The sequence below is a fragment of the Lepus europaeus genome, chromosome 1, assembly GCF_033115175.1.
Source record: "Lepus europaeus isolate LE1 chromosome 1, mLepTim1.pri, whole genome shotgun sequence".
NCBI lineage: Eukaryota > Metazoa > Chordata > Mammalia > Lagomorpha > Leporidae > Lepus > Lepus europaeus.
In genome coordinates, this window is record NC_084827.1 from 39,349,536 (window position 1) to 39,372,981 (window position 23,446).

General features: G+C 36.9%; 1 protein-coding gene across 6 annotated transcripts in view; it reads right to left on the reverse strand.

The window, feature by feature from the left end:
• Window positions 1-1,156: 1,156 nt before the first annotated feature.
• CD36 (CD36 molecule) overlaps window positions 1,157-23,446 on the reverse strand; it is a 129,147-nt gene continuing 106,857 nt past the window's right edge. For all 6 annotated transcript variants that reach the window (XM_062210686.1, XM_062210603.1, XM_062210269.1 and 3 more), the window contains 12 exons: window positions 22,879-23,039; window positions 17,060-17,207; window positions 16,153-16,332; window positions 14,990-15,081; window positions 12,677-12,723; window positions 10,114-10,183; window positions 8,292-8,479; window positions 6,925-7,043; window positions 5,570-5,643; window positions 5,052-5,106; window positions 4,051-4,215; window positions 1,157-2,061 (listed from right to left, as the gene is read on the reverse strand). In XM_062210686.1, the coding sequence (XP_062066670.1) occupies window positions 4,051-4,215; window positions 5,052-5,106; window positions 5,570-5,643; window positions 6,925-7,043; window positions 8,292-8,479; window positions 10,114-10,183; window positions 12,677-12,723; window positions 14,990-15,081; window positions 16,153-16,332; window positions 17,060-17,207; window positions 22,879-23,039 (1,299 nt within the window). In that variant the 3' untranslated portion in view covers window positions 1,157-2,061. The remainder of the gene's footprint in view (window positions 2,062-4,050; window positions 4,216-5,051; window positions 5,107-5,569; window positions 5,644-6,924; window positions 7,044-8,291; window positions 8,480-10,113; window positions 10,184-12,676; window positions 12,724-14,989; window positions 15,082-16,152; window positions 16,333-17,059; window positions 17,208-22,878; window positions 23,040-23,446) is intronic.

The following is a 23,446-nucleotide window of genomic DNA, read 5'->3' on the forward strand; positions in this document are numbered from 1 at the left end:
TATTCTTGCTAGATTAAATCAGACTGTCCTGTCATTAGTCTGCCATCTTGGAGCCCTTCAATGTCTTTTATTATGCTATAACCATGTGAGGTGGCCTCTCATCAGGTTTCCCTCATTCTTGTCAAGGTATTTTCATGTGAAGATAGCTGTTCAAATGCAGGGGAATGATCACTGGAGACACCCTATTCTGCCATCTTGCTCGATGTTTTTTCCCAACCCTCCCCCATATTTTGTATAAAAAAATCCATCATTCTCTCAATTGTTTCCTACTGAATATTTTAATATTTTCACCTATATGTATGAATTTTCTTACCTCTTATATCCATTTTATAAGATTAGAGAAAGAAAATGTTGAGGAATGACAAAGATGAGAATACATTGCATTTAAACGATGCTGAAGATATGTCACAATCTTTTCTCTGACACCATGGCACTTGTGTGTAAAGATAATATTGGAGTTATGTATCCACCTCACATATATATCTAATCATATTTTCTCAAACAATTCTTTAACAAATACAAAGGAAATTCATGGGATATGTAGTTGAAACTGTTAAATTGATGTGTTCACAAATATCTTAATAAAAAGTGAATAGATATTTAACTACTAGGGGAGGACATGAAGGGTCTCATCTTACATGTCAGTATCTTTAGAGTGATATTCCTTCCCAATCATTTATCACCATGCTTTACATCCATTCAATGATACAAAAATCCTTCCAAAAAGGTGATATCTTACTAGGAGTTTTCAGTAAGAATGTTCAACTTTTGCCCTGGTAACTAGCATCAGGAGGACAAGTTATTCTTTAGTATCCAAGCAGGCTGGTTACTATGCCTTTATTCTGCATTCCTATGTGTGTAAAGCACAAGGCAGAATCTAATCCATCTGCCCTTTCTATCTTGGAGATTTTGGGGACTCACACTTCCACAATAAGTGAACTTCTCCCAGTTGAGAAAGGCAGGATCACTCAATGTGTCTCCCTCACAGTCTTGGACTCAAATCCTGCTGCTGTAATGGATGAAACCAACTGCCTTGTCTTCTTCCTGTCAGCTTTAACAAATTATTAATTCAAAGAAATATTTCAGAAATTAGGATAGCTTCACACAGAATTAAGGTAAACACTATGGGACACAATAATAACCAAAGTAACAGGAATTTAAGGGCGAACACATTTTAATGGTTGAAACCAATATTTCTGAGATGAGTATAAAAGCAAGAAATATTACAAGACATAACTATTAATGCAAATTCTGCTCCCTGAAGTCTCTTGTGCAGCAATTCCTTTATCATTTATTTATCTTAATACCCAGACACATGCTGAGGTGGCCAGGCCTAAGTTGGAACTGAGCAGGGAGGCCTGAATCTCCGATATCCAGAAGAGATCCAGAACGTGGAAAATGACTAAGTCCTTAAAATAAGAAGAGCTAATATGTGCTAGAGAGGGCATCAATTGACATGATCAGTGGCAAAGACAACATAAGCCATTATTAAAAAGAAAAGGGTTAAGATGCTTGCTGTTGCTCCATGCATGACTCCATAAAGAAAGGCAGGTAATGTCTAATAAATGGCCCATTAGCCAATCCTCTAATTTCCCTTTTTAAATGTCTCTCAAAATATGTGTTGCTCAATAAACTTACAGTTCTGTGATCTGTTACAACTGAACAGGGACACTCCAAGAAGGTGTTTTCTGCTTGATGAAGATGACGGGGCCTCAGAGCCCAGGCTACGCTGAGAACGTTGCTGTGGAGTTTACCACCAGTGAACCAACTAGAAAACCAGATCCAAATACCAACAGCGGTCATGCTGGAGTGAGGTCTGTAGAGACTGAAATCATCAATTCAGTTGCAAAAATGATGAATTTTACATGTGCTGGTTTTTGTTCAAAGTATGGATTTCACTGATATTTTAATAATCCTTTGCAGATGTGCTACAGAGAGTGCCACCCTTCTACTAAAAGATAAGGTATGTTTTGTAAAAATAAAGCATATTGAATCCTCACTTTGTAGGTCGATGTTACCAACACTTGACATCGTTGGTGTATGAATGTGGACTCTTGCTTCCTGTCAAGTAGAAAAGTTAGTATTGATTAGTAATGCATGTGACAGTAAAAGGTAATACTCAATTTATGTATATCTAAATACTACACTTTCTATTCTGCCCAGTATCTTAAGCTGACAAGAGAAGTTCTCTGACGGACTTCACCAACAAAGCAAGTCACATCAGAGCTCTCAAAAGCAGCCGAGAAAAGGAATGGTAGCTAACTAAGTCTGAGCTGGACAAATGTCTTCCACCATTTGGGCCATTTCCATCTCGTGGTAGACGTACTAGAGCTTTCATGGGACTGCTGTCCTCGTGCCTGTGATTGGAGTGAAAGTACACTTCACACTTAGCATCTTCTACTCTCATCCCTCCTGTGTATTCATCTCCTCACTTTTTTGAATAGTTCATACTTCTTTCCAAAGACACATGTTTTAGAATATTAAAAAATGAGGCTTGTTGAAAGAAATCTACATTGTTTGTACTTCTTTTAAATCCAGTAAATCAAGTAATACAGAAAGAAATTACTTTTAATTATAAATAGAAAGTTTTCATAAAAGCATCCATGTTTCTTCATACCACTTAAATGTATATATTTTTGACAAAGATACTTGGGCACCTATGGAATCATACTCAGATATCATTAGGCAATGATGAAATATATAATTTTTCCATTAGCATTCTGCATTAACATTACATAACTACACGTCCTTTTGAAAAGTATCCTTTCCCCCTAGAACAAGTTGTATTTATTTTTTGGCATTTCAGTGGATGATCTTTTCAATTACATAAGTTATAAATCCTAAAAATCATATGAATATTCCTGTTTCCTACTGGACTAATGGAAGACATTACAGGTAATGAATTATTTATTTTCTTATATTCAAAATGCTAACCTAACATTTACATTATATCATGTCCAAATAGATTATAAGCAGAAATGATGTGGTTTGGGAAGGGAGAACTGGGGTAAACCATGAGGGAAATGGAAAACCTCTTTGGAAGGCCTCATAAATGCAGTCTTCCACTTGGGGATGGTAGAGTTCAATATTCATTCCTGTTCATATATAGGGAGAACAAAGAGACTTCTAGATAAGACACAAGGACCTGATTCCCTTCTACAGTAGTGCTAAGTTACTTAAATATTATCCACATTGATGTAGGCTTTCCTCTAAACTGAGTAACTTAATATACCTATACCTCCCATTTTCCTCTTTTATAAACATCTAGGATGCATTCCTTGGATTGGTACAATGCAGAATCAGTGTGTCTACATGGAGCAAAGGTTATATTTTATATTATGCTAATTTTGTCTTACAATTTCAATTCAGTGTTTTTTCTAAGTAGTATATTTTTATCTTGTTCTCTGGTCCTTTAAGATTTATTTATATATTTGAAAGGCAAAGTTACAGAAAGGGAGAGATTTTCCATCCATTAGTTTACTCCCCAAATGGCTACAGTGGCTCCAACCTGAGTCAAGCTGAAGCCAGGAACTTCATGTGGGCCTTCCAAGGGGTGCAGGGGCTCAAGCATTTGGGCCATTTTCTGCTTATCAAGGAGCTGATGCTGGCACCCTTAACTAGCTATGCCACAATGCTAGCCCACTATTTTTATCTCTATTTTATTCACTTTTTTGTTCTTATCAGTTTATTATTTAATTTTTCCTTTCACTTATATGTAAAGTCGAAAAAATAGAGAAAATAAAATGTATACTTTTTTAGTCAGTTATTATATATTTGTGATTTGAAAAAATAGCTACAAATAAGTGAGAATGGGAAAAGTTTGGACAGAGCTATATTGTATTAACTTTATAATGGTCACAATAAACAACTGTCCTAAGTTATCTGTTCTACTTAGTTGCCCAGTCTTACTTTGTATCGTAACTTACATTGTAAGCCTTAAAAATTGAAGGATGTGTTTAAAAATAGTTGATTAGACATGTGCAAAAATATTTATGGCCTAGTGTATAACCCATCTTTGATAAGAACAAGCATATTTTGGTATATACTTACTTATTTTACTGTCTTTGTTCTGCATGCACAGTATGAAATCATAAAAGCCACAAACATCACCACACCAACACTGAGTAAGATGATTTCTACCAGGCCAAGAAGGTTTATTTTTCCAGTCACTTGTTTCCTGAACATTTCTGCTTTCTCATCACCAATGGTACCAGTCTGCAATCAAATTAATAAATAGTATCACTGGCATTGATAATACTCGAACTTTTCAATTATGTATCATTCCTGTCTTTGAGCATTTGTACAGAGGTTAGCCATCTATATAAGAGAAGTAGCTGGGATACCCTTTGTATGTCCTGACCTTTGCTATCTTTGACAAAGTATTTAAGAGGGAAATATAAGGAGAGTGCATAAAATTTGTGGAAAATACATACTGTAAGAACACTATGCATGGCTTTAAACATTTGTGCACCAATATTTCTCTTTTAATTCCTTTTCCCACAAGTTTTTTTTGAAGTATCTTCATATAATCCACTTCTCTGTAAACTTGCTGTCTAGTAACAGGGCTCATTTCAAGACTGTTTCTACGAACTATTTCACAGGATTCCATTGGTTATTTCCCAGGGCCAGAGGGAAAAGTGTGGGTCAACCATTGTACATGTTCTAACAGCTTATGCAGTGCATTTCTGAACTCTATGATGAACCAACTCAGCAGTTCGCACTAAAAACAGCTTGCCATGCACTAGGACAGACTATGTGTGCCTACTCGAACCTGGCTTTTGTGGGTAGTGTAATAGTGAGACTTGATTTATTTTTAGGCAAGTTTTCTTCCAAGATAAGCACTATGACAAGAAATAATATTCAGTAGAGGCATTTGGAAGACAATCTTAAAATGCTTTGCCTCTCCTCAAAGGAAAACATGGAACCATACATATATTTTGTTGTTCTCCCAAATAGAATCAATTATGTGTAAACTGGGCCACCCAGGCAATGCATGCAGATATGACTGTAAATATGACATACATTCGTGACTCATACATTAAAATACTAACCTCATTAAGCCAAAGTATAGGCACAATGTAGTTCCTCTTCAAATTCTTTAATGCTCTGTAAAACACATTGAGAACTTTATATATTCATATCTGATACATTTTAGTAATTCCTACTATAAACGGGCAGAAATTAGTTGCTCTTGCATATGGGTTAAGCTCCTTGATTTTGTTTTTCTGTAATGTGTTCTTTAACTCTCAATACAGCTGTTTCTCAGATTTATCAATCAAAATTTTTACTTTTCCCAAGGATACCTTGTTGCTTTTAACAAGTTCTACAAAAAATCAAATATCTAACAAAATGACAGCAACTGTCACATGGTCCAATTAAAATCATTTCAATAAAAACTAGATACTATTCAAAAATACAAGTGTAAGTTATGATAAGCATTTAACAATGACTGCTTAATGACATGAAGCAAAAGAGAAGTTGACATTTGGTAGTCTTTCCTGGCTGAACTTACATTCTTACAAGAAAATGCTACACGTTATATAAAGATAACCTTGTTAAAAAGACTCACTCAATTTTTTTTGCTGGCTTAACTAATATGTTGACTTGTAGCCGCTTTGCAAATTGTAAAGTGAATCCAGTTATCTAAAAAGAGAGCAAACAAAAATAATTACCAGTCCATTAAAAACATTTTTTATAATATCCAAATTTTGTTATTGTAATAGAAGAGTTCCTAAGAAGAACTTAAAGTGAAACAGTACTACTTAAGCTTACAAAAAATTGGACTTAAGTATATCTATATGTATGTATATTCACATACACATACATGTATACACACATACACAATTACTTTGCCCAACCTAATATGAAGGTTTTGGTCATACTTGAGATATTTATCCAAGTGTGTTGGGAGAAAATAGCAACAGACTGTAACAGCTCAGAGTTAATTCTTGAACAATGCAAAGTCAAATACACAATCATTCCTCCAGATTAATTTTGGAATCCCCATGGGTACAAGATATCTGTAGGTGTGTAAGTTATTTAGAATTAACATAAAACCTACAAATACCTTCTCTATACTCAAAACACATCTAGATTACTTATAACACCTAATGTCATGTAAAAGCTATGTAAATCAATGTTAAACTGTATTAAATCTGTACGTGCTCAGTGCAGATAACATGTCTTTGACAATTTTCAATCTGCAGATTGCAATTCACAGAACTCAGATACAAAAGGGTGACTTTATATTCAGCCAGAATACGTATCATAACTTTAATTATAATGCCGTCATTATTGAAATGAAATTCTAGAAATTTAGGTCATATTTAGTTTTTGAAAATTATAATATTAAAATAACTTAAGGCTAAAAACTGCCATGATGCACCAATTTGTATAGATTTTTCTTGAAAGGAAGTGTATTAGATTGCACCCAGAATTCACAACCATGTTCATAAAATATTAAACAAAAGTGCATTAGGTCAGTTAGAATCATTGTTGGTATTCCTGACCTATGGATTTTAAAAAAAAAAGCCTTAGTAGATTCTATATGCTGACATTATAATTGAATTTTCTTTATTTCATAAGTACAATGGGAAGAAATCAATAGAATTTTACTAACAGTTTCAGTAATTTATTAAAATTGTTATTAATAAGTATAAATGGGGAGGTTTTTTTCTTCAATTTAATTTTTAAAATTTATCTGGAAAAGTTTCCATTTGTTGTCACTCCCCAACTGTGCACAAGGACCAGGGCTGAAGCTTGGAACTGAGAACTCATTCTAGGACTTTGATGTGGGTGGCAGGAGCTCCAACGTGGGCTCTGAGCATCCCAGGCAGGTCAGCATCTCAGCTACTCGATCAAATGTGTAACCTAATTTCATTTTTAAAGAGTGTTAACCAAATTGGATCAATAACATTTGCTTACAGGTTCAACATCCAAAAATGTCCTGTGTTCTTCTTCATTGGGATTCAGTCCTTCAATAGGTTCTGAAACATCAGGACTTGCATGTAGAAAATGAGGCAGTGAAATGTACACAGGTCTTCCTGAAAACAATTTTTAGGAGTCAATGGAGAACCAATTGTTTTCCTCATTTCACTTATCAGAAATATTTCCTTGAAAATAAAAGCTGTTTAAAGATTTTGAGCACTGATTAGAGGGTAAATGTAGGGGAGAGTTATAACCTCAGGATGCTATACTACAAACATGAAATTTAAAATTCTACATTATCCCATGAAGCATTCAGGTGATACCAGTCATTCATTCCTTAGTTGCTCATTTTCAACAGTTCAGGTGAAGTTTAGCTGCTGAATGCAAAGCTTCAATTTTAAAAAGTCACAGACCAGGCAGTAATATGTAGATGGACTGAGAATTAGTTCTTTTTTAATTAATTAATTAAATTGACAGAGTTATAGACAGAGAGACAGAAAGGTCTTCCTTCCATTGGTTCACTCCCCAAATGGCCGCTACAGCCGGTGCTGTGCTGATCTGAAGCCAGGTGCTTCCTCCTGGTCTCCCATGCAGGTGCAGGGCCCAAGCAGCGAGCTGGACTGGAAGAGCAGCAACCGAGACTAGAACCTGGTGCTGCAGGCAGAGGATTAACCAAGTGAGCCACGGCACTGGCCCCAGTTCTCTTTTTCTAATATGTAGCCAGTCTACTATGAAGGTAAGTAAATATACTTTTGCTCTGTCTCTAAAACAAGAATGGACAAACACAAAATTTGGAATCTGTCTTATCTTTTTTTTTCTAAGAAAAGTAGAGCAATGGTAAATGGGAAACTTGGGATGCTCAAAGTATACCAAGAATTGTCTTCTTTTGACCCTAAACCTGAAAGCTGCACAAAATAGCAAAGATACAGTTTTTTATATTCATAACTAAGCTTTGAAACACAAACACCAACCAGGAACCCCAAGCAATACCAATAATCCTGTCACCATTATTTCATATTTGTGGTAGAAAGGGAATCTGGGTAAAGATACCCTTTTAAAGAGTACTGAGATTCAATGATTGTTTACAGCCCTTGTCTCTGTTAAGGAATAGTATTTTTCTCATCTTACTATTTGTTGAATTCTTTGCTTAGTGTAGGGTTAATCTTACGAATATATAGTAAACTGAAAGTAGATTATTGTAAAAAATGAAGAGAAGGAAATAAGAAGGGTAAGAGGATATAGGAGGAAGAATCACTGTGTTCCTAAATCTGTTTATATGAAATGCACGAAATCTGTATACCTTAAATAGAAAAAAAGTACTGTAGACTCCATCACAGACCATGACTTTGAGAATATGTACTCACCGTCTTTACACTTGCCGATGTCTAGCACACCATAGGATGTACAATTATTTGAGATAATGGTTTCTGTGCAGAAGCAATGGTTGTCTGGATTTTGAACTGGAGATGCAAAAGCCTTGGCAGGAAGAACAAATCTGTACACAGGGATTCCTTTCAGGTTGATTTCAGATCCAAACACAGCGTAGATTGACCTGAATAGACACAGAAAGGAGCTTCATTGTTCTGAAGATTTTTTTCTGATTTTTAAGGGTTTTTTTTTTAAGATTTTATTGATTTTTAGGTTTTATTTACTTAGAAAGTTGAATATTCTTGACGGAAATTACAAAAAAATTCATCTGAAATTTTAATACAATCAGAACTTTATCTGTGTATGAACCATTCTTGGTTTAAGGACAAGTTTTGCTTGTGAATGATCAAGTATTTATATCAAATTCTCATAATTTCCTCCACTGGTTAAACGTTGGTATTTGACTTATGCTTAGGTTAAATGAAATAACAAAATGTCTTTCAAAACTTAACCATAGAGAGAGAGGCCACTCACTTGCTGGGGTGTAAGGGTAGCACTTTAGATGACAGATCTACATACACACACACACCACACACCTCCATCATTTGCCAACTGTCTACCATGAACCTAGCCAATGTGCTAAGAGCAACACTTCATTCTAATCCCCAGATAATTCTATTGGAAGGATCTCTGTTCTTCAATTTTTGAAGACAAGGAAAAGACTCAGAGGTATGGAATGCTTGCCCACAATCATGCAGTGTTTAGAGCCCACACCCTGTCTCTAATCTGTGTGGTATCTACTGGGACCCAGCAATTTGAAAAGATGCTCTAACAGCAGTAGAGCATCTTAATTAATAGCACAGTTCTGTGACAGTTGCATGATCATCATCTATGAATATCTTTACAAAGATCGGGTCGGGGGGCATTTGGCACAGTGGTTAAGATATCACTTAGGACATTGACCTCTCATATTAGAGCATCTGGGTTCAAGTTCCAGCTCTGATACTGATTCCAGCTTCCTGCTAATGCACACTCTTGGAGGCAACACTGCTACTTGAAGGCTCGAGTAATTGGATGTTAACTCCTTCTGTGAGAGACCCACATTGAGTTCTCCACTGCTGGTTTCAGTCTGAGCTAGCCCTGGTTATTACAGGCACTTGTGGCATGAAGCAGTCAATGGGAGATCCCCGTGCTTTTCAAATGAATAGAAATATAAAAATAGACTGAGTGGGTCCTTTTAGATTAGTTGTTACATATACTAATAGTTTAATGTCTCTCTTAGCTAGAAATCGCATAGAAAATTATCTACATTAGAGCCGGCACCACAGCTCACTAGGCTAATCCTCCGCCTGCGGCACCGGCACACCGGGTTCTAGTCCTGGTCGGGGCACCGGATTCTGTCCCGGTTGCCCCTCTTCCAGGCCAGCTCTGCTATGGCCCGGGAAGGCAGTGGAGGATGGCCCAAGTGCTTGGGCCCTGCACCTGCATGGGAGACCAGGAGAAGCACCTGGCTCCTGGCTTCAGATCAGTGCAGCGCACCAGCTGCAGCAGCCATTTGGGGGATGAACCAATGGAAGGAAAACCTTTCTCTCTGTCTCTCTCTCACTGTCCACTCACTGTCCACTCTGCCTGTCAAAAAATTTTAAAAAATTATCTACATTATAATAATGTTTAAGGATGTCAAATGATGTTGTGCAAAGAATTAATACAATTGTTGCATTTGTTCTTAGGAAATCAAGAAAAGTTTCTGGGTCTGTATTCTCTCCCTGAAAGGAAAAATGTCTGACTCCTAGAAATACATTGGTATCTTTGTCTTACCTACAAATATCAGAGGAAAAGAACTGCAGCACTCGAGACTTCTCAACAAAAGGTGGAAATGAAGCTGCATCTGTGGGGAAATCAAGTCAGTGACCAGTGATTATCTGTGTCTAGAAAAATCTAAAATTTGCATTCCAGTATGGTCAATATAAACATCATACAAACGACCTATGTAGTTTTATACTTACCTAGTAGTCACAAAGAAAAATAGAATAAATGAAACAGGCATATTTTATTAAACTCAATACATTGAAGATATTTATTACATGTTGACATACTTTACATTCTCAAAATCTAGTGTATTCAATTGTTTAGAAATTTATTTATTAAATAGAAGTTGAAAAAGTACAACTTTGGGATTATTGTGGCTTTTCCCCCCATAACCTCTCTCCCATCTCCATCCCATTCTTCATCAAGATTCATTTTGAATGATCTTTATATACAGAAGATCAACTTGGTATATAATAAGTAAATATTTCATCAGTTTGCACCCAGACACACAAAATGTAAAGTACTGTTTGCAAATTAATGGTAAATCTAGTGCTCATAGTACAAGACATTAAGGACAGAGATCCTACATGGGCAGCAGGTGCACAGTGACCCCTGTTGATTTAACAATTGACACTCTTATTTATGATGCCAGTAATCATTTGAGGCTCTTGTCATGAGATGCCAAGGCTATACAGCAGACTCATAATGTATTCAATTTATAATATCTTTATATCAAGTGCCAAGTAGTCATGTAGCTACCATATTTAACAAAAAAGCTTCCTATTATTCACTTCATTGGTATACATAAAAATCTCTTTAAAAAAGGGTAAAATCTGATGTTTGTTTTTTGAAATTTTTTTCTCTCCCATTAGCACAGTGCCACTTTCATGAAGTTCATTTAGAACTTTTGTTATGTCCACATTGAAAATCATAAAATCTAAAGAGTCATGGATTGCACTGAATTTACACTATGGTATGTTCCACAATATACATGGGATATACAAAGAAATAACTGGGTAACCCCATGGGTTGGGCCGATGAATATGATCAACATGAGCTACCACTACAGGTGTCTATTTAAAATGGTAGTACCCATCCTTCAATTATTTATTCCAGATTCTATTCTTAAAAAGGTCACAAGGTTGAAACACTTGATATCTTTCACTTATAAGATCACAGTGGTCATATGATCACTGCTGGATCCAAGCATAAATAGAATTAGATATCAGTCTAGCATACATTCTCCATAAAAGTCCCTGTGGGGACATTGCCGACATTTGTCTTCCCAATACCATACCAGTGTATGTAAAACATATTGAAAACCATTAATAAGCATTACCTGAAATACCATTGAAGGTTATATCATAATTATAACCAACAATTACCATAGTTAGTGACCTCATGATAAATATGAGCTGGACTTTTGGGAAAGAAAGAGTCTGAATATAGATTACTATTTTCACTTGATGTCTTTTGCTTTCTTCAGTAAGTATAAAAAGATGTACTTTGAAATAATGAAATCACACTGTCATTAATGAATCCTCTAGTTGCTTTTAAGTCTGCAACTTTGCTTTTCAGAGAATTACTTAATATCTTTTTCCCTAAATCTATAAAATATTCTAGTCTTTGTGTATGAGTCATTTTAATTAAATAGGAATTTCTTCACCTACTCCCATGGATCAAACCCTACAAAGAAAATGCAGCAGTGTTTTTGCTGTATTTTTCTCTCCAGCGATGACAAAAAGCATTCAAATCTCATACCTGAGTAAACATTCTCTGTGCTTGTTTCTGTGTAACTTCCATCATCTTTATTATTTTGCTTTCTTATGGGGCATTCTCTCACCCACTTTGTCAAGACCATGTTCTGCTTCTCGGTAATTCACCTCCAATATTATAACCCCATGGATTTGGATTCTCATTGCTTTTTAAAATCTAAACTCAAACTAACAGGCACATGTATACTTTGCTTTTTTCTTCAATAATAAGTCAGATTTGCCTATACTTAGTTTATAGTTCTTTCTTGGTTCCCCCCAATTCTATTTAAGGTTTTTTTTTTTTTAAACCTACCTTTTTTTCATGGTTAGTAGACATTCATTTTTTTTTCCTGTCCCATTTTGGCCATTTTTTCACCAAATAGATATTCTTGCAAATTTATGCATTATACATCAGCTTCAAATCTTACTGAGAATTATGTTTTTCCTTTTATAATCATTTCGGGTTCTCTTACATTTTAATTCTATATTGCTACCTGTGTAGGACTTATAAATGATCTGAATCTGTTTTATTTTTTAACCACATCTTTCCCCAGGGTGGCAGATTATTAAGTTTTCACAAAGCAAATGGTTCCTTAGTAATACAGTAAGGTCTAGTCCTCTATGGTTAATCTTCAGAAATCTCATCATATTAAACAGGCATTTATTAACCCTTTATTAAAACAGAGACCTTGAATTATGTTGTACAAAATATAAAAATGGATAAACATATACCTTTAACCTTTGGGTATGTGGATATATATTTATACAGAGGGTGTGGTGGATTTATCAGGAATAAAACCCAAAACAAATATTCTTACCTGTACCATTAATCATGTCACAATAACTTGGCCAATAGGAGAGATTCCTTAGGGATAAAAATAAAAACAATGAATAAATATTTTCCAAGCGTACCTTTCTCATATTACACTTTCTATTGACTCAGTGCTTCTCTGCACTTAATGAAGATTTGATGTGACAAGTACTAAATTCAAGAAATGTTCTGTTTGACCTATTAAAGTATTAGAATAATACTTTTAAGTGGCCAGATCATAAAAAAGAAACTGCCAAATTGTTAGTTCACTAAAGATAACTTCAAATAAACATAGTTTTGAAAGAAGAAAATTGAGAAACACTTATCAGAAACTTAGATTTTGCTTAGGGGGAATTGTTTATTCCAGTGGGAGAAATTAATTACTTGGTATAATTCTGACTGTTCAAATCGAAGAGGAGGAATGTACTAGGTTTTGAATGAGCTCACTCAGTATAAGGCAGAAGAGAGGAGTGAGGAAAATGTTTTCATCAATGGAATTTACATGAATACTCAGTTTCGACTTTTCACCCTTTTAACTCTTGAATGCACTGGCATAAAAGTAGGACAGCATGTATTCGTTTATCTGTTAGTGTCTGAATGAGGTCTATATTTCTGCAGGTGACAAACAGTAGTAATGGTCTCCCTGGTTTTCCTCACTGGCAATATACCATCCAATGAGACAGCCACACATTCTGTGGCTACATTTTAAAACAGAATAAGCTGTTTCTCAGGTTCAGTCTGGCCATGAGTTAAATCTACCTCAGTCTAGCTCTTATTCTCATTAGAAGCACTTAGCAACTCTCCCATCTCCCTTTCGACAACACTAAAATGGGGTGAAGAGCTCACTGTTCCTCAAAATGCAAACATGGATGTGATTTCCCCTGAGTGCTTAGAAATGTTTGTATTCCTCTAATAGACTTCTCTACAAACGTAACTATGAACTCTTTGGACATAAAGGTACATTAGTAAATATTTAACTGCAGTGTACCATTATTAGATAAGCAATCAGTTGGAGGCAGTAGTTATGGATATTGTGGAAACATTCCATCTTTGTCAGCTCTGATTACTTTGTTGCATAACTGATCTATAACACAGGTATAAACTTTAACGGGAAGAAGAGGTTTTCACTTCTGATTTTTGTTAAGGGTCTTTCTATGGAGGACACTATGAAAAGTTGGGGGAAAAAGCAATGAGTTGATGTTGGTCAAAGATTGTTGACAATCATGCACAGTTTTAGAAACAGGAGTGGTCTGGGGCCAGCGCACTAGGTTAATCCTCCGCCTGGAGTGCCAGCATCCCATATGGGTACCGGTTTTAGTCCCGGCTGCTCCTCTTCCAGTCCAGCTCTCTGCTGTGGCCTGGGATAACAGCGGAGGATGGCCCAAGCGCTTGGGCCCTGCACCAGCATGGGAGACCAGGAGGACGCTCCTGGCTCCTGGCTTCGGATCAGCTCAGCTGCGGCCGTTGTGGCCATTTGGGGGGTGAACCAATGGAAGGAAGACCTTTCTGTCTCTCTCTCACTGTAACTCCACCTGTCAAATAAGATCTTCTAAAGAAAATAGGAATGGTCTTCAAAAAGTTCATGGAAATGCTATGATAAATTACGAATCCTTCAGCTGAACTTTTAGGAGTTAGGAAAGAAAGGAAATAATGGCTTTATAGAGCTAATATGCTCTTTTACTACTTCAAAGGTAAAGTATTCCCCCACTCAATACATACATTTTAGAATTGTACTTGACATAATAATTTCATTTTTGCATGGTAAAGAAAGCTGAGGTAGCAACACAAAATTATTGAAAGATTGTTTTCTGGGAAAATTCAGGAATGTGCATAGGTCTATTAAACTTCTGTCTTTAAGGGCACATTTAGGCTGTATTACTACAGCATACAATTTTTATTTAATATGTGTAATTTTACAAAGTACAAAATAAATTTTTGTACCTACTAGACTATCAGTTGATTTTATTTGACTCTATATGTAATTCTCCAATTGTCTGAGTACACTGTAATGCTGGGTCTGTGGTAGAGATGAAAGTAGCCCCTTTCAATTTCTTTATATGACAGAGCCTGTGCATATAGGTAAGCAAACCCTAACAAGGGCTGATATTCACTAACTATGCACAGGTGCGAACATGCCTGTGGGCACAGCTAAAGTGTTGATGCCTGGCAGAAAGACCAGTCCAGAGTGGAGGTGTAGCCAGGTCTGTTCCATAGCTTGGTGCCTGCACTTTAGCAATTATTAAGCAAACAACATTCCTGCCAGCCAGTGCCCTAGGAATACACATGCACACACACATGCATGCTTCACCCGGATACTCACCTTTTACCTTTGTAAGTGTCAATTATGGCAACTTTGCTTATATTATCTTTTCCATTGAAAACTTTATAAACTCCATCTACAGTATTGTTGTACTGAAAAGACATGAACAAGAAAAAAATTACTTCTGGAACAAGCCATATTTTCCCATTATGAAATATATAATTCCTTTTCATATGCCTCAAACACTGGTTATGCACATTCATTTATATGACTCTATGCAATAACTTTTTTAGTTATTTGCCTTTAAAATAAGAGTACTAATGTAAAATATGTCAAGAAATAAGTGCTAGAGCCAAAATAAAAAACTAAACATCACCAATTGACATAACTCGAACTCTAGAACTCTGTCATAATTCAGCCAATCAGCACTCCTATATAGTGAGAAGATTGAATAAAACCTATGAGAGCAGTGACACATCTCTAGAATTACTATAAATGTTATGACCTTAAGTAAGAAGTACTAAAACTAAAAACAGAATTAGCCATGGTAAAGAATTATGAGTAGTTGAGTTATAATAACTGAATTTGATTCCTTATGGCTTTCTATATTCATATTTGACTGATATGGAACCTTGCAATCCTAACCACTAGAGAAAGTAAAACAAAGAATTTGAGAATATAACTAATATGTACATATATAGAACCTAATGAAACTATTTTACATAATCTTCAAAATGCCATTTTCTCAGCATTCGGTACTACTAGAAGGTCTGAATCACAGTCCCATCAAAAAAAGGCCTTCTGACTGCATAAATTTAGGCTAACATTTTACTTAAATGTTTAAAAATTTGTAAGAGGTCTGGAGAAGGAGAAATGACAGAATACATTGGGCAAATAGAAATATAGTATTGAACTTGATTTTGTAAGAAGGAAAAAACAAAACTAAAAATAGTTTTCAATGATTTGCAGACTTACAAGGTATGTTTGAACCACTTGTACATTTATAAAAGAGTGGAAACTTGATGGCATTAGCATAAAATTTTAAAAATTTTCCCACTAGGAAAGCTGAATGTATGTGTGATGAAGACTTAAAAATATATATTGGGGTATGTATTTCCAGATCAACAATAGGCTAACACTAAATTATAAAGGATGCCTTGCCTAAGACATTGTTTTCATCCAGCTAAAAGATAACAATATTTTTATTCATATTTGGTACTTACAGGATAAAACACACCCACTGTGGTGGTAATAGGGTATGGAACCAAACTCAAGAATGGATCTTTATAGCCCCATAGTAATTCTTTTAAAGTTCTGGTTTGGAACATAGAAGATTTCGACTTTTTGATGAGTGAATTGAGTAACACTTGAACAAATGCATTTTGATAGATATGAGGTGCAGCCTACAAAAAAGAAATTCACTATTAAGATATCAGTACAATATCATATCTTAACATAAAAGGATTAAGTACTATAGTTGAGCTTAATACGAACTTAAAAAAAAAATTACCCTTAATAGTATTGCCAAATGCTCCTAAGACTGAAAGTTTTTGTCTAATCTCTAAAATATTAGATTTTTTTCTGCCTCAATGCCAGGCACGGAAGTAGACATCTCAAGTTTAGCACTAAGATTTTTAGCAGTATACTTTAAACCATATTCTAACCCAGCTGATTATGACTTTGCTATTTTTCTAAATGATCCTAACTCTTGAAAATATCCCCAGAACACATTTTTCTAAAAGTGGCAAGTAGAAGTGGGTGCTTGGTGTAGTGAGGACGACACCCTTGGAGGCCTGTAGCCCACAGGAAAGTGCCTATGTTTGAGTATTGGCTTTGCGCATCCCTGGAGTCAACAACGGTGGCTTGATGGTTGGGTCCCTAGGACCCATGGGGGAAACCCAAATTGAATTTGGGGTTCTTAGCTTCACTTGGCCCAACCCCAGTTGTTGAAGTCATTTAGGGACTGACCGAGTGGATAGGCTTGGTCTCTCTCTCCTTTTTTGTTTTTGGCTTTCAAGTAAAAATACAGATTTCTTAAAATGGCAGATAAAATCTATTGATAATTCTAGTGATGAGCTTAATTATGGTAGCTTATTTCTCAAATAACAACGGTTCTGTTTGCCTACTCACTGCGACAGCCAAATTGAGAACTGTGAATGTGTCATTCTCGGTTCCAACGGACAGGGAAGGTTCAAAGATAGCTCCATTGGGCTGCACAAAGGAAACCGTGTGGTCCTCAGGGTCCTGGGTCACATTTTCTTTGGCCAGATAACGAACTCTGAAAAACACAGAAGCAAAGTGACAAGAAAACCACATTTTTCTCCTGTGGACGTTAGTTAATTTTCTCAACAAATAATATTTGAGCATAGAAAATGCTAGCAATTATGCTAAACAGTGGGGTGAAAATGATAAATTAGCCACTACTTGGACCTAGTAAGCTATCCAGAAGGGGTCCCGAACTAGCAAACTGGGAGTTTTCACAAAGGCCATGGGAAAGCACACAGCAGACAGAAATGTCAGCTTGGTGGGGTGGTGGTACATAGTTTGGTAGCAACTCTATATATGTGGTCCAAATACCAAACAGTAGTTAGGTAAAGAAGGGCAGAAAGTCGCCTGTATAAATAAGAAATTACATGATATATTTGGGGAGATGCAAATGTTTTAGTGTGGCTAGATTACAGAGATAATGATACAAGCAAGATCTCATACATTAAAATGATCCTGAGGGCAAGGAAGATAGTAGAGAAGCTTAAACAGGGGAACACTGAGAACATTTTCTTATATTAGAAAGAACTCTCAGAGTATAACCTCCTCAGCACTAGATTTTTCCATTATTTTCAGCACTTTAATGATAACTAGAGATAATAAAATTTCCATTTTTAAGGGTCACAGACTAACTCCATCCCTCTCATATACTGAATACTTACTAGTGCTAAGCTCCTGGTTTTAACATCTGCAAAGTAACAACTGCATTTGAGGAATGGAGTGAAGGGTGATTATTATGAAGAAAATATTTTGCAAGTATAAAATATTCAGAGGAAATGAGGTAGTCACTGCACTGTCAAATATCTGACTATGTGTTACATGAGGTAAGTAGATAACTAAGGTAAAGACTGAACAAAGCAACTAGAATTTAAGGCAAACCATCCTTCATTAACTATAAATCCCCCTAGAGTACAGAGGAGTAGTGTTTTATGCTTCCAAACACTGAGCCTGACACACAGTGATTTCTTGTGGAATAAACTGATGGTCACAAGATTTTAAGAATTTATTTGATAGGCAGAGTCAGAAAGAGAGGGAGTGACAGAGAGAATCTTCCATCCAATGGTTCACTCCTCAAATGACCATAATGGCTGGAGCTAGGCTTATCCAAAGCCAGGAGCCAGGAGTTTCTTCTAGGTCTCCCACGTGGGTAAAGGGGCCCAACCACTTGGGTTCCCTTCCACTGCTTTCTCAGGCCATTAACAGGGAGATAGACTGGAAATGGAGCAGCAGGGACTTGAACAGCCACCCATGTGGGATATCAATACAGCAGGTAGAAGCTTAATCTACCATGCCACAGTGCCATCGCTGATGGTCACATTTTTCAAAAGAGGATTCAAAATCATCTAGGTGAGTATTTTATTTCTGATATAATTTCACCAATGCTTTATAATATTTTTTCTCCCCAGAGTAAGGTAGCTACAGACAAAATAAAAATCTGAAGCAATATTCAGGATGGCCAATTACCCTATCTTTCCTCTCAAGTAATTGTATTTTAAAACTGGAATAATATCATGCAAGATAAGCTACTTAAATTTTAGGATCAGCTATATGTATATGTAAAATTGAAACAATAGTGAAAATCGTGACCCATTCTTGAGCTCACTTAAAGTTGTGCTTACAACATTCTACCAGCAGGTGACACTCCCTCAGAGAAAATCCTTAAAAAGGAGTTGAGCCTTTAAAATCCACTTTCTAATTGAGAACATTGTCAGTGTTTTGTTTTAAAATATTGGAAATTTTGCAAAGTGTTACTTTGTAAGGTCAAAATAAGGACTCTGTCCTGCATTTTCCCAGATTGCTTTCTTTCCTATTTCTGCAAAGGCAAATGATACCTGGTGGATCTAAAAATATTCTGAAGGAATTAAAATCTACACAGAGATGGTGGGTGTTGAAATAAACTTAAGATTTCAGTCCAGGGGCCAGCACTGTGGATCAGTGAGTTAAGGCCAAGGCCTATAGCACTATTATCCCATATGGTGGCTAGTTTGTGTCCTGGCTGCTTCATGTCCAATCCAGCTCCCTTCAGTTGCACCTGGGAAAGCAGCAGATGATGGCCCAATTCTGTGGGCCCCTGCACGCATGTGGGAGACCCAGAAGAAACTCCTGGCTCCAACCTAGACCAGCCCCAGTCCTCATGGCTATTTGGGAGTGAACCAGAAGATGGAAAATCTGTCTCTCCTCCTCTCTAACTCTGCCTTTCAAATACATAAATAAATATTCATTTTTTTATTTCTTCTTAGAATGCAAATATAATTCACTAGACTTGAAAATCAACAAAAATCAGTTTTAGGAATTTCTTGAGTAGATTGTGGAATTTTTTCTTTCTACTTTTTAATCTGAAAAGCAAATATCTAATAGGTAATTTAATACCATACAGATTTAAAGTTTAATGTTTAGAACAATATACAAGAGTTAGATAAGTGATAAGAAATATTACATAACTGATCCAACTCTATTATGTTACATTTCATCAAAATCTATGAGTTCTTGGGATCAAACAGAAGTATTCAAATATCTAAATTCTGGCTTTCTTTACTCCACTAACAAGGTCTTAACCTACTGTCCATCCTTTGAGGGTGCAGTTTTGTTTTTGTACAAGTGGATCTGTAATGCTCTATTTTTCTTATTAAATCTGCATCTACACAGTCAATGCAAGTCTTAAAGCGCATTTCAACAGACATTGAAAAGATGGGTTTTCCATTAGTAATTCCTTTAGTTAACATTAATCTCTGCTTTATAAGCAAACATGAGGAAAATAATGGAATGTAGGAATGGTTTTAAGAATGTCTTTAAGGAGGGGCTGGCAGACAGCAAGAAACTAAAGAAGCCACCTGGAAAGTAGGGGTTTGGGGTACAATGATTGTAGGTACTATTTAGAATATCTGCAGAACCAAGATAACATAGTGTCACTGATAGTGAATGAAGATACAAGAGAGCAAGGGGCAGCAGCGGAGATAGGGAAAGCTGACCCTGAAGCAAAAAGTTCCCCACTATATCTGCAGAGTGGAAAGGGTCAAAGTTCAGTCATGGGAAGAATCCCCTTCTACACTCAGCCTTGAAAAACAGATTGATGCCAAGATACAGCTGGGTAATTCAGAGAGGATGACCCTGCTACAAATGGCCTTTGATGTGCTGCTGTCCTCTAAAAACAAAGTGGAACATCTGGGGCTGGCACTGGGGCACAGTGGGTAAAAGCCCCACCTGCATGACCACCATCCCATATGTACACACTTTGAGTCCTTACTGCTCCACTTGTGATCCAGCTGCCTGCTAGTGTGCCTGGGAAAGCAGTGGAAAATTGATCATGTACTTGGGCCCCTGCACCCATGTGGGAGACCCGGAAGAAACTCCTGGCTCCTCACTTTGGATTGACTCAGCCATGGCCATCATGGCCATTTGGAAAGTGAACTAGCAGATGGAAGATCTCTGTCTCTCTCTCTCCCCCGCACCCCCATCTCTACCGCTCTCTGTAATTCTGTCTTTCAAACAAATAAATCTTGAAGTGGAACATGCTATGGATAAATTCTTAAAAATTCCTGCAGAGAAAACTAAAATATTTTGATCCAGGCAATTGCTTGCTTAGACCCCTGTCATGTTTTGTCTATCAAAACTTCATCAAAGTTACCCTAAGAGCCATTGGTCAATAAACCCTTGGTTCTGATGGAGGAGAAACGTCTCCCATGCTTTTCATTTCCATAGAATTCAGGGTCTCATTTATGGGGGAGCACGTTTTCCTCAACACACAGGAAACCCTCAAATTACCACCTTTTTCCTAAGAGCAAACTCACCATTCTTCCATTACTTAAGATGTCTAGGCAAACTGAAAAGACTTCATTTTGGTAACATCATGACACAAAGTAACCCCAAGTTGAGCAAGAATCCCTTGAACGTGATTCCATATGGGGGATTTATTACTTAGAGCATTTTGCAGCAAACTCAACTCCTCTTCTCCAGCTCACCCTCTGTCACTTCTCCAAGCAGGTCAAGTATATACAACCCCTTCCCCATTTATCCCCTAGAGAGATAGGTTAAGGCTTTAAGAATAACATGCACATGAGATGCCACCCATGAGAGGCACATTATGTTTATGCTTCCTGTTATCACAAAATTATTCTTTTTTTTTTTTTTCAAAAAAGTTGATTTATTTTTTATTTGTTTGAAAGACAGAGTTATGAAGGGTGGGAGAATCATGTACACACATACACATGCAGAAATCTTCTATCTGCTGGTTCACTCCCTAAATGGCTACAATGTCTGGGGCTAGGCCAGCCTGAAGCCAGGAGCTTCATAGGGGTCTCTCAAGTTGGTACAGGGGCCCAATTACTTCAGCCATTTTCTGCTGCTTTCCCAGGTCATTAGCAGGGAGCTGGATTGGAAGTGGAGCAGCAAGGACTCAAACCAGTGCCTATATGGGATGCCAGAGTCACATGTAGCAGCTTAACCCAAACACACAAAATACATGACATGTTCTGAATTTTAGTAACTATTTCTTCATACTCACTTCACTGATACCACTTTTTAAAAATTTATGCTTATATTTCCATTAGGACATATGAATTCCAGGTTCTCACAACTATATATCATATTGTGCCTATAACATTCTTTTACAATCAAATAGCCATGTAGGAATTTGCTAATATTATAAGTAAAGTCTTCCAAGGTGGGACTTTTTCTTAACAAAAAAAAAAAAAAAGAAAAAAAAATCTTTCTCAACAACATTATGTTATGAACAGTCACACACTTGGGCATAGAGACAGGTGACTTGGGGAAAACTTGAGACACAGGCAGGCACAATAAACCTCTGCCACTTCCCTGTCACACACCTCAGCAGAGGCTCTACCCTCACCACAAATGTTGGCATTGACTCTTTTTGGGGTGTGAGTTGCCAATCTAGAAACATACTAATGCTTTAGAGAGAAAGGAAAATTATACAGCTATCAAATATCCCAAACAAATAAGAACTATAACTACAAATATAGGATTTCCTAAGAATTCATCATGGTGTATAGCTACTTGTAATTACCCATGAAGGGACATTCACACATTTGTATAACAAGTGACAATGCAGGACTTAGGGATGTTTCCATATGGATATCATAAATGTATTCCTAATCTTTCGTGAAGGCAGTGCTTATAAAAAGTAGCATGGGGCAGGTATAGTGGTGTAGCAGATTAAGCCTCTGCCTACAGTGCTGGCATCCTAATAAGGAACTAGTTCAAGTCCTGGCTGCTCCACTTCTGATCCAGCTCCTTGCTAATGTGCCTGGGAAAAGAAGCAGAAGATGGCCCAAGTCCTTGGGCCTCTTGTACCCACGCAGGAGACCTGGAAGAAGCTACTGGCTTCTGCCTGGCCCTGCCCAGGCCTTTGTGGCCATCTGGGGAGTAAGCCAGTATATGGAAGATCTCTCTGTCTCTCCCTCTCTTACTGTACCTCTGACTTTCAAATAAACAAGTCTTTTAAAAAGGAATAAATATTTTTAATTAAAAAATAAATGTAATGATTAAATTCTTAATGGTCTAGGGTTCTACCCAGATGGGAAAGAGCATTTCAAAGTATCTTAAATGACAGACACACAATAAGGACATTTCAATTCAGGGACATTGGTCAGGCAGACACCCTCTTAGAAACGTATGTGCTCCAGACACAAGCCCCATGGCCCACTCAGCAGTGGAGAATCACTCACCTGTACGTGTAAGGACCTCTTTGCTTCACCTTAATGTTGCTGCTGTTTGCCACCACTTGGTCTGGATTTTGCACATCGAAGATCCAAAACTGTCTGTAAACATCTGTGCCTGTTTTCACCCAGTTTTTAAAAGCAATTGTACCTTCCTCAAGGACAACTTCCTAGGAATAAGAAAAAATAAAATATGCAGGTTATTTCTTTGTAGTAAAGGCAGGGCCTGCTAGGAGCTTCTTTTTTATCACCTTCAATCAGCCAAGATGAAAGCCTCAAGTTCAAGGGTCTTGCTCATGAGAACCTCTGCAACTTTGACATGAACTTGGCAGTGGATTTGGTCTTTCTTCTCTTTTTAAAATATTTTATTTATTTGTGAGGCAGAGTTAAAGAGAGAGGAGAGACAGAGAGAAAGGTCTTCCATCCACTGATTCATTCCCCAGATGGCTACCACAGCCAGAGCTGAGCAGATCCAAAGCCAGGAGCCAGAAACTTCGGCTGGGCCTCTCACGTGGATGCAGAGGCCCAAACACTTGGGCCATCTTCTGCTGCTTTCCCAGGTCATAGCAGAGCTAGA